The following is an 11,568-nucleotide window of genomic DNA, read 5'->3' as shown; positions in this document are numbered from 1 at the left end:
TGAGTCTGTTGTGGTGAAAAGGGAAAAAGGGAGGAGGGAGGGAGGGAAGGGGCATGGGGGGTGCAGATCAACACCCCCCATAGTGAGGGAGGGAGTGGGTCTGGGGCAGGCGCTACCCAGCAGGGGCAAGGTGGGGTGTGTGGCGCAGCTGTGGGGGGCTCGGGGTGGGTGGTGGTATCACTGGGAGGGGGCTACGGGGAAATTTGGGGTTGCTACATCCTCCCTCCCAGCGCCACCGCCACCTGCCCCAAGCTCAGTACTGCCCAGCTCCCCCCCCGCCAAAACTGGGAAGAGGCCCAGCCCAGCCCAGCCCACCCTGTGCAGATGTGGGGGGACAAGCCCTCCCCTGCCATGCCCTCCTAGGGTGCACGCAGCAGCAGGAGCTGCTCCCCCTCCCCGCAACTCCCGCCCTAGCTGGGCAGCCTCAGCCCAAGCTGCACTCCCTCCGCTCACTGCAGGGGGCGTTGATCTGCTGCCGGCCCCCACAATGGCCCTTCCTTCCCCCCTCCCTGTCCACCACAACAGACTTACCAGATGCACATAGCTCTGCAAGCTGCTGGGCTGTGCTCCTTGCTGCCTGCGTGTTGCACTGTGGCTCTGCACATGCGCTGGCATTTAATCGGCTACTTCAGGCTGATTTCCAATGCAGTCAATTTTCTTTATATCGGTACCAATCCAATATCAGACTGATGAACTGATGCACCTCTACTCTAGTTGGGCCCAACCCGCAACAGAACAGGAGCCTGACACCTTAGGGCATTTGTAGGCAACACTTTAAAGCGGGTTTAAAGCACGTTAAATGCCTTTTGCACTGCTTTAATGGCATTGCTGTTCGCACATTCGGTAGCGTATTGCGCCTTAATTGACTTTGGGGAGCTGCAAACACCTCCGAGGAGTTTTAGTTTCCTACCCTAGAGCTGCAGAGGGAAGCACTGGGCTCCGTGCAGCTCAGGGGCTGCGCAGGCAGCCCATGCAGGCAGCCTGGGAAGCCAAGCAGGCTCCACAGAAGAAAAAAAAAAAAAAAAAGCAGCAAGCCTGATCTTTTGCCCCCTCCCCATCCCTGGAGCCTGCCTCCCTGGCTGAGCTACACAAGAGCCTGGTGCTTTTCTCCATGGCTGTGGTGTCCCCAGGACTGCCCGAGCTGGGTGCCTGCGGGCAGGAGCTGCCTAGGGCTTGGGGGGGCTGCCGCTGCTGCGGAGGGAAGCACCAGCCCCACCCTTCAGCTCAGGGATCACTCTGCTCAACAGGTCGCTCTCCCCTCCCCACCACTGGAGAGGCAGGTAAGGATTGGGCGGACATGGGTGTACACAACACAGGGGTTAACTTGGTCCTAAACTGAAGTGGTGTTTTTAAAAATCCACCACTTCAATTTAGAGAGAATTAAACCCCTGTGTCATGTACAAATGCCCTATTTAGTCACCTACTTAGGAAGGTAGCCCTTTTGCACATATCACCTGCCCACCTCCTGACACCCTGAACACAGCAGCACTTCCACCTCTATCTCCTGTCACAGTCAACAGCTCACTGTGCCACACGGCGCTTGCTTCAACAGCTCTGCAGGAGCCAGCAGCCACCCATCACCTCCCAGCGACATTTGGAATTGCCTACAGACCATCCTCCCTGACAGCATACTTACAGGTCAGACAGCATAAATGCTGCTGGTGACCCCTGTCCAGTCAGGCCCCTTATGGCAAAATTAAGGGCCTCCCCCATTGCCACAGGTAGTCAACAAGCCTTGCAGGCACCCATAGGGAAGTGCCCACCAAACCAACCCGGAGAAAGCTCCGCATTGAGGATGGCTGCCCACAACACAAACTCTTATCTTCTGTGAGCCGATACATTCCTCACCGCTCCCCTAATCAATCACCCACTCTCCCCTGACCACCCTCACTGCCCACTGCTCCACGACACTGGGACTGCCCTGGTGTTGGTTGCTACCTTCTGCATTGCAGTCGCACCACACCTCTGAGCAACACCCGGAATGAGAGCACCAGAGCCCCCACCCTGCAAGGCCACAACCCCCATGTCCCACTAAACACGACTCGGCAGTCAGGACCTCTGCCAGCATCTGTTCCTGTCCCCCATCACTAAACCACAATACAGGCATAGAAGTTCCCACACAGAAAGCAAGGTGGCTACCTCATTTTGTGATTGACACTTAAACTGCACCTATTTCCCTTGGGCATCTTCTTCAAGATGCTTATGCCAGCCATACTCCATTGAGACAGGCAGACAATCCTTCCCTGTGTGCTTTCATTCCCAATCTCCATCCATTTCAAAGTTCCACAGGACTAACAACTGCAAAAGTGGTAGACAGACCACTTAAGGACCACCTGCTTGTCCCATCCCAGAGCAAACACTGATAAGGGGCTTGCACACTATTGACAGGCAGGTTACTGCATAGTGTCACCAGGTACTAAAAAGGCTTGGGACCGTTCCTGGAGATCAGTTCCCTTTGGAGCCTTTTCACAGTGCAAACCAGGTCACGTCCCTGCCACTTTGCCATCAGAAAGGCTGCAACAGGCGACAGATCACTGCACCTAGACCCCTTGCATAGATTCACCCCTCCAGCACCTGCTATGTGCCTATCAGATGCAGGATCCAAGGCCACACAGGCTCAGTCTGCCCCATCACTGCCCTTGCTTCTACTTGTCACCTTTGCCTTTCCCATTTCCCCAAGAGTTCTTCAGCCCACCCCTCACGCTCCCATGACAAAAACCCCCCCAGACTGAAGACTGACCCCAGCCACTTGGGTCCATAGGATGACTTCCCCCACCCCACTCCTTGTTTTCCATGAGTGATACACTATGACACACACAGAGATCTCTTTGCAGGTTATGTGCATCTTGGCCGTGCTCACTTCCCCTCTGCAGACGCACATGCAGCACGTTGACACTGCCCAGCCAGCAGCCCTTTGGTCTCGCCAGCACACACATAGATTGGCACATCTTCTGCTTTTATACTAAATAAATAAAACTGCTGTCATTGTGCCCTTCCCTTCCCCCTTACCCTTACAGCCATGACAAACACCAGGGGAAAAAACCTATGTCCTTCTCCAACGTGTGCAACGGCCACCTCCTCAGGGTCTTCCCCCTGTCCTCTTCTCCGGTCCTTCAGCACAACCCCTCCCCCCCCCACAGGCCATCCCCTGCACCTTCACACAAATTTGCATACATAAAAGTTCCTGAGGTTGTAAGCGGCTAGGTTCCCAACCTTGCCAATGCCAACTCCTGGCTGCATGGCCAGCTTGTGGTCATGTGGCACCATTGTTCCGAGTTCTCAGCATCCCCGGTCTGGGGGGCGGCCAATGGCTAGGCCAGTTCAGTGCTCCTGGGTCGCAGGTACTGGCTGCCAGCTATCATCTGGGGCACTGAGAGAGGCCTCCTCCATGACTGCTTGGTCCCAGCCACCTCGAAAGCATCTCTCTTGCTCAACATGCGGCAACTCCGAGGCATCTTTTTGAGATGCAGGACTCTCTTCTTTGTCTACAAAGTTGAAATAGCCACTAGGTGAGCACTCTTAAATGCGTATAAAAGGAGCCGACTCATTTTGCATGCATCAGTCATTCTCACTTGAGAGTCAAAGCTGGCATTTGCCTGCTTTCCTGTACCTTGTCTCCCACACTACCTGACCCTTTCTTTGCTGGCATCATGCCAGCCACAAAGGGGTTGTGCCAAAGCTCCTCACAGAAAGACATTACAGTCTCGGGTACAATTCGATCCCACGCAGGAGAAAGTTTTCCCTTTGCCATGCATCATCCCAGCTTGCTTCCCCCTACACTGCGTAGGTCAATGTTTTTGCCACTCTGGCTTCCCACTTGAAAGTTGTGGATTTATTTTGTATTCATGCCTAAGTACTTGTATACTTCACAGTGCTACTACTGGGTGGCACCCTTACCTGATCTTATGACACCCTGGTTGAGTATCTCTCAAGTGGTGTTGTTCCCCACCCCCTGCCCAGCCTTGGCTCCTCTGTCTTCTACCTACCTTCCCCAAGCAAGAAGAGTTTGGCACCCAACACCACTTCCACATTGCGATGATGGGCCAAGGCATCCAGGAGGGTTTGGCCCTCCTTCCAAAAGAGGAAGACAAGGGGGATGACGATGTCATCAGTGCTGCCATCTCCCGCCATTTGGAAAGGCACCATGTCCTCGCTGCGGCTGCCTTCCACATCATCTACAGAGACGGGAATGGCTTTTCAGGGTCCAAGCTGGAAACACTTCACCTCACCCCCACCCACGCATGCTGTCCCCCGTGCTGGTTTAGACCAAAGCCCCATAACTTGGGGCACTATTCCCTGCTCGCTGTAGACGCATTATTGATGGGGACAACAGACAAAAAATGCTATTCCTATTCTGACCCCTTCTGACTCTCCGGCTTAGGGCTTCTGGGGTGCACAAGACCAGCAGCTCTCCCCTTTCCATTGGAGACTAGCTATGTTTGCCACTTGGGCTACATTTCCTCTTTATTTTCCAAGCCTGCAGGCAACTACTTTTTAGTGACAAGAAGGGCTGGAGGGCCTGACTGGGTACATTGTGTCCCATACCAGAGAAAGGCTACAACCCCAGGTGATCCCTGTTCGCCTGACCCAACATCTAGCACTCACTTTACCCTTTCCCTTTCTGTAAAAAAATGCCCCACCTACTTACCAGCACCCACCCTCTTACCCTGCCTCCTCCCGTCCATACTGCACGTTGCCCTGATAAACAGCACACCACTAACACACACGTGCTTTGGGAGGCTCTGTCAGCTAGTGACAGCTCCAGACACTCACCAATAAAAATCACTCCTGAGGCACCCACTCCCTGCAGGTTCCTGGCTTTGGCAGCAAACATGCACCCCCCTCGCTGGGCCAGCGCAATTTTGCCTTGCACTTCTTCCCAGTTGGCAATTGTGGAACAGGCCTGATATGGTTCACTCTGGACCAAGCTTCCCTTTACCTGCGGCAAGACACATGTCAGCATGCTCTTGGGGGCAGTGACCCTCCTTTCCTCGTGCAATGCTTTATGCTGTCATAGCTTTGGCCCCCCGTTTCTGATCCCAGGTGTTTCTGTAGGTTCAGGCGCACGGAGTGCGTATAACTAAGCCTCTGCAATGTGGTACCACTACAATCACTTTACATTTCCTAGGGCTGTTACACCTTCTCTCTGCTGTGAGCACACACAGGTCAGTTTGTCTCTTAGGGCCCCATCCTGGCAAACAACAGGACTCTCTTGCATCACAGGGTAACAGATATCCCCAATGCTTTGGATCGCTGGCAGCATCCAAGCACCACAAGGGGCACAGTCCCTGCCTCAGCACAGGTTCCAGCCAGGCAGCTCAGACTCCCCAGTTCAGACTTGGTAAGTGCTGCAGATATGGACACCATGTGGGCCACTTAAATTTGCTCAGAGCAGCTCTCCATCTTCCGCCCCAGGAGATGGGGAGCTCCATTTGGCATGAATGCTGCTTAGTTCAGACATGACATAAGACTTCTGGACTGAATGTACAATCCACTTGAAAAAAAACAAACCAGACAAACCAAACCGAGCCCACAGGCACCTGCCATCACATTAGCAGACTTCAAGCTGGACTTCTTAGGTTTCTACCCAAAAGTCCTGAGGAGTCACCACAAGAAACATTTTACCACCCCACCAACCTGCAGGCTGAAACACTACCCAGCAAATCCTCTCAAAACAGCTTTACAGAGGAGGATCACCTGACTATGGGTGCATAAGCAAAGAGGCAGTGCTGTCCTCATTCACTTAGGCACAACCACTGTCACATCCCCCACAGCCCAAGGTAGAGAGGCATCACTACTCTCTCAGACACTCTGCCTACCCTGTTCCAGAGGTCGAATTGCTGACAAACAGCACTCACCCCATGCTCCTCTTTGGTCAGGTCCATGCCGAACTGGGCTGGCCCGGCAGTGAGTACCATTCTCCCTAAAAATGGGGGGGAAATGACTTGGACAGCAAGTGGGGAGAGGCCTGGAGGCTCTTTTGAAGGAGGGCTGACCAGCTCGGCGATGAACTTCAGGGTGAACACCCCCACAGGAGACACTTCATGCTGCAGAAAAAGAAATGCACTTTTTGCTCTGAGGCCATCAGCTGCTAAGCCTTGACACTTGGGTATCATAGCACCTGTTTGTTGTGGGTGCCTCCAGCAGCAAAAGTCAAGGCTCTTGTCACCTAATCCATTGTGGAACACGATGCCAACACAGGACTGTGGGCAGGGAGGGAGTCAGAGCACATACTAGGGACTGTGATGTTGAATTATTCTGCCCCCTGCTCTATGGCAGCTCCCCAGCCTACCTACTGCAGGTAATATGCCTGCTCTCCCCCCCTCAGGTCTGTCTCTGACATGACTTGATTACCAAATCTCCTTGTAGCTTACATGGCTCCAGGTACAAGCCAAGTGCTCAGGAACATGTCTTCAGTAACTGCCCAAGAGCTGTGATTCTTGGCAGGCCGCGGTCTCTAGACATCATGCAAAATGATAACAGCCCATGACACAGCCCTTGGCACTGCTGTGGGAAGCCTGTCTGTCAGCAGAGGCCTCAGGACAGGCTCTTACCAGCTGCCCATAGTAACATGGCACTCTTGAAAAAGCTGAAAATAAGCATGCACAGCCATGCAGGGAACCCTCGGTTCTCACCTTGTGCTGGGCACCAGCCATATGCACATCCCCATCACTCAGGGGAATGAGGGTGAGTCCCAGGTGCTTCAGAATCTCCAAGGGCTCCGCCCTGGTGTCATGAAGAGGAAGCTCAATCCCGCTGAGGGAACACAAAGGTCAACAGAGTCTGTTTTACTCTGTTTTAGTAGCCCTGAGGGTGCAGTGCCACAGCACAGGCCCCAGTGACAGCCTGTGGGACTGCTGCTCACCTGAACAGCGTAAGGCGCTCCGTCCCCAGTGATGGCAGGTGCTTGTGGCTGTCACGTATGGTGTAAGGGAAGGTTGGGTTATTGGGGAAGAGGGTCTGAGCGCTGGGGCACGATCGGGTAAAGATCTCCTCTTCCTCAGCAAGGCCCTCGTGAAGCATCTGCAGGGAAAGATGCACCTCCATTCCCATTGCTCCCGAGAACGGTACACACATGGTGCTGTGGGATGGGTCTTATTCTCACACAAACTACAGCAAATTACAGAGCCCAGGGGGTCCCATCACCAAGCCACAGACACACAGTTAATGGGCATGGGCATGGGCGCATTTGTACACCACAAAAAGCAAAGGCTAAACTTCAGCAAAGCTCTGCCGTCCCTGAAGGAGAGCTAAGGCACGATGCTTTGCCTTCTTAGGCAGGAGCAGGCACAGAAGAAATTATTGCTGTGCAATGGACACACGGCAAATCTCTCTGCCTTCTAGCTTGCTGTAATTTGTCTGTCCATACTAACACTCTTACCCAAACCCTGTGATGGTAATGCCACATCCCTTCCCTCCACACTGTTCCAGTGACTGTCAACCCAGGCCTGAGACAACTGTGCCACAGGACAATACTCTAGATGTTACCAGCACCTTCCACCATAGTACCACCACACTTCCCTGTCTCTGCTGAAAAGCCCCAGCCAAAAACATCCCAAAAGTCCACGAGACTTATTCTACAGCACCTCACACAGGAGGCTCACAGCCCTATCACAACCTACCAGCATGTGCCCATGGCACGCTGCTCTGAAAGAACCCCTGCCAATGACCTCCAGCTGTGAAAATATTCACAGCTCCAAACTCTGGAAAGCTGCTCTTCAGGCCATAGCATGGTCCAAGGAACAGCACAATGGAGAGACTACTCAACTTTTTGCCCTGCTAGGTGACTTTGCCTACCACACTTCACATCTTGGTGCCTCACTGGCGGGGCAGCGAAGTTCCTGATGTGGATAAACTGCTTTCTTTGCATGCAAGCTTCATGGCAACACAAGTCAATTGTGCCATGGAACTACAAGGTTAAGCTGCAGTTTTCATGGATGACTAGAGCCCTTTAGAGAGCCAAGCCCGCACAACTCTCACTCTGCCCCAAGTTCCAAACTTACACTGACTTCCTCCCCTGAAGAGAGTCCCATGCACAGGGCATGCTGGACTCAACCATAAGCAGCAGCAAACCTAACTGTGCCCCTGCTGCCTTGCTGAGCCCAAGGCCGACGTACGGTCGCATTCCTTGGGCAGGGGGGCCGGGTGGTGGAGAGAGACAAGGGCAGCAGGTGGGCTTCTGTGGTAAAGATGTAATCATCAATGTCTAGAGGCAGATCTCGCTTCTCTGTGAAAAGCAAGTAGAGGTACTTAAACATCTCGGCCAGGAAAAAGGAGTCCATCCTGCATGACAAACAGACATGGTGGTTAGAGGCAGCGTCTGCCGCAACCAAGGAGACGAGAACGTGCGCACCCACAAAGGTTTATCTGTAGCCCCACGGGTCTCTGCAGAGGACACTGTTCCCCACTTCAACGTTTACTATGCCCCATCATGACAAGGGAAACGTGAGAAACACATGAAATACTGAGGCCTCTGTGATCTCCCTCTGCCTTCACGCCTCGCCCATCTTCCGATTTCATACAGAAGAACCACCAGTAAAGAAGGCTGTGCCACTCCACCCCCTCCAGACAGAATGTACAAGGAGGGGGACTGCTGCTGCTTTCTCCATCACCTAATACCACTCGCCCTGCCCAAGGACAACTTAGGTCCAAGAGAGTCAAACACTATTGTTACACTTGACCTATCCTTCTGTTGGCTCTCCCATGTTAGCCAGGGCTCAAGAGAGCAGGGGGGCACCTCTCTAGATATACCTCTAGAATCATGCAAAGTCACAGTGCTAGAAAAGGCTGTTAAGTTAGGGAGTTCCAACCCCACAGCATTGTTTTCAGGAGCAGGATGGCAATTACAGCTTTCACCTCACTTTGTCAGGCTCTAGAGGACGAACCTACTTTTAGTCATCTCAGTGCCTCTGCCCGCCAGGGCAGAACAGGTGCATTTAAAGCACCGTCCTCTCTAGACACAGTTTGCAATGCTCCTAATGCAATACCAATGTGTGGTCACTGGCAAGAGCATGGAGAGGCTGGTAAACCCCTCTCATTTTGGCATCCTGCAGTGCGCTGAACACTGGGAACACGTTGGAACAGCTGAACGTGTGTGCCTGGGTGGCTCTACTGCTCGCCTGCCAGGCTGGTGCAGCAAATGCCTGGCATCCTGAGTCAGGAAGAACTTTGTATACTCATCTGCCTGGCCTGCCTTAAGGAGAACTCTCATCCCCTCTTTACCTAATGGGGGAAAGGAAAGCCCAGGGAACTGCACGGGCAAACCTCACCCCACCCATCTAATGGATGCTGGCTGCAGGCACCACCCATGCATGTCTATTTAGTCCATTCCCAGTACAAGTGGTTTACCCAACCCCAGGACTGTGCAAGTGCTGAGCCTCTCCCACCAGATACCAGCCATGTGCTCATTCATATATATGCCCCGGGTCCATCCTACTACTACTCCATATCACCCAGGGTGGTACAAGGTTTACCTATCCTCATGTCGGCCCGTCCGCACGTCCTGCACCGCTGCAAAGCCGCACTCTACCCGGGCATGCCTGTTCAGGCTCTCTACGATCGATTTGCCTACATGGAGGTAGTAGGGGTCCCGAGTAGCCTTTGAAAGGAAGTAGAGGAAGATATTCCACACCACCCAAGTTGTTCTGCCCACACTAAAATACCACCACAGGCATTCTGGGTAAGGAAAGAGGATGGTACTGCACGCTTACAAGGGGGACAAGAGGAGTTCCGTTTGTAAAGGGAGTCCAGCCACGCTCCCTTCCCCACTCCTCCTCAAGGCTGAAGGAACTTAGCAGACCTTCCCCATCTCCAACACTCATGCAGGAATCTTGGGTGTTTAAAAAACATGACCAAATCCCATTCCCCAAGCACCTCAATACAAACCCAGCACCTCCCTGTCCACCCTTAGCTGACAGGCTGCTACCAAAGGCTGATGCTCCCTCCAGCCTTTAGTCCTCAATGAGAGTACTGAGCCCTCTGGTCTAAGTCTTCCTTCCCCCTTTGCAGGCACTGCAAGGGTGTGTCATCTTGTCAATAGTTAGGCTGACTCATGGGAAGGGACTAACCTTGTACAGGAAGTAGGTGCTTTCTGCAAACTCTGGCCTCAAAGGATGCTGGGCCCAGTACACAGCGAAGTCTGACGTGAATGCCTTTGACAGATTAGAGAGAAAGCATGCTAAGATACAAGCCGCCAGTGCCACATCAGACAGCCTGCCATAAAGGAAGATGCAGGAGGTAGACTCTGAAGCTCAAAGCCATGGTCTAGAGAAGAACACTGCCCTGGGACACAGGTATCCGAGTTATACCCTCGGCTCTGCCACAGGCATGCCAGGTTGCCTTTAGCAAGCCACTTTGCTGCTCTGTGCCTCCATGTCCACCTCCATACAGTACAGGCACTATTTACCTGCCTTTGTAAAGTGCTTGGAAACATGTTATATAAAGCAAGGCAGAATTATTATTATTACCCAATCTCCCTCTCCACCCCTCTTGCTTCTGGAAAACAAAACAATTTTGTATTCAAATCATGCTTCACATGTTCCCAGAGTTGCATAACCGCCCCCCACCCCTGCCCCATCACCATCTGGCATGGTGTTTTTGCAATGTTAGTTGCCTATGGAATCCACCTGGGTTTGTTCTGTACCAATGAGAATGAAAATTATACCCGTATCAGGTTTAATTCCTCTAAATCTTCCCCCAACTTGTAAAGGATTTCAGACCACACAACCCAGGAGGAATAGCCAAAGAAAGTAAAGGTGAGAGGAGATTTAACCAAAGTGGGAAGAAAGGGGAAGAAATGCAGGCCAAGGCTGGTCACAGGAAAGGCAGATGAGAAGGGAGAGGTTTGTGTCTCGCTTCCTTTTTTCATTTAAGAGACAAGGGGAAATATGCACATACCTTTCAGTACTAAAGCCCACATGTATACTGAGAGAGAACAGCATGCCCCCCCACATCTCTAGCCAAGATGTCGGCTTTCTTCAAGGCACAGTAATTTTTCTGAGAACAGCATGTCAGTTTATCCAAAAAAAGGGTCAGCACTAGTAGGCACTTTGCAGCCCTGCAAACCTTGTCTAGCAAGGGCCAAGTGACAGGTTGGTTTATCAGGGAGATCCATGGGCCCAGTCACTGCAAATGTATTGGCCAGTCTTGATCCAGTTCCTTTACCTGTCTCAGCTTCCTCTCTTCCCTTGTCCTTAGTTTCTGAGCCCTTCAGTTATGGACTGTCTTTCTCTCACTGTGCATATATACAGTGCCTCCCCAGTGGGGCCCCCATCTCAGTTGGGAGCCACAGAGCCCCAGTCAAATATATATGCCGTTGCTCAGGCAGCCCTATTGTACAGTATTGGTGTAGGTATAGTAGTCTGCCTACACTTTATGCCTAAGTCCTCCAATCCTCTTCACTTCCTACATAGGGCAATCTTATCTTTGCTGTGGAAAGGTGGAATGCAGGAAACAGAGACAGTCAAGGACCCAAAAGGTCAGCGGTCCCATTACAATATCTCCCTCCCACAATGATATTGATCCTGCAGGCCCTCCTACCCCTTCCTTTCTCAGAAAGGCTATGCCCCT

At 52.5% G+C, this 11,568-nt stretch overlaps 1 protein-coding gene across 6 annotated transcripts in view; it reads right to left on the bottom strand.

Annotated features, from left to right (window-relative positions):
• Nucleotides 1–2,937: 2,937 nt before the first annotated feature.
• The window catches only part of LOC102383381 (ER degradation-enhancing alpha-mannosidase-like protein 3), a 22,017-nt gene continuing 13,386 nt past the window's right edge, over nucleotides 2,938–11,568 (bottom strand). For 3 of the 6 annotated variants that reach the window (XM_014523406.2, XM_025212771.1, XM_025212770.1), the window contains 9 exons: nucleotides 10,068–10,151; nucleotides 9,474–9,598; nucleotides 8,079–8,283; nucleotides 6,866–7,023; nucleotides 6,636–6,756; nucleotides 5,859–6,047; nucleotides 4,774–4,939; nucleotides 3,987–4,175; nucleotides 2,938–3,485 (listed from right to left, as the gene is read on the bottom strand). In XM_014523406.2, the coding sequence (XP_014378892.1) occupies nucleotides 3,322–3,485; nucleotides 3,987–4,175; nucleotides 4,774–4,939; nucleotides 5,859–6,047; nucleotides 6,636–6,756; nucleotides 6,866–7,023; nucleotides 8,079–8,283; nucleotides 9,474–9,598; nucleotides 10,068–10,151 (1,401 nt within the window). In that variant the 3' untranslated portion in view covers nucleotides 2,938–3,321. The remainder of the gene's footprint in view (nucleotides 3,486–3,986; nucleotides 4,176–4,773; nucleotides 4,940–5,858; nucleotides 6,048–6,635; nucleotides 6,757–6,865; nucleotides 7,024–8,078; nucleotides 8,284–9,473; nucleotides 9,599–10,067; nucleotides 10,152–11,568) is intronic. The other 3 variants (XM_014523407.2, XM_025212769.1, XM_025212772.1) reach the window with 3 other exon arrangements.

Source organism: Alligator sinensis, unplaced genomic scaffold, assembly GCF_000455745.1.
Source record: "Alligator sinensis unplaced genomic scaffold, ASM45574v1 scaffold323_1, whole genome shotgun sequence".
Lineage (NCBI taxonomy): Eukaryota > Metazoa > Chordata > Crocodylia > Alligatoridae > Alligator > Alligator sinensis.
The sequence above is the reverse complement of the archived record's forward strand: the minus strand, read 5'-3'. Positions and strand labels throughout refer to the sequence as shown.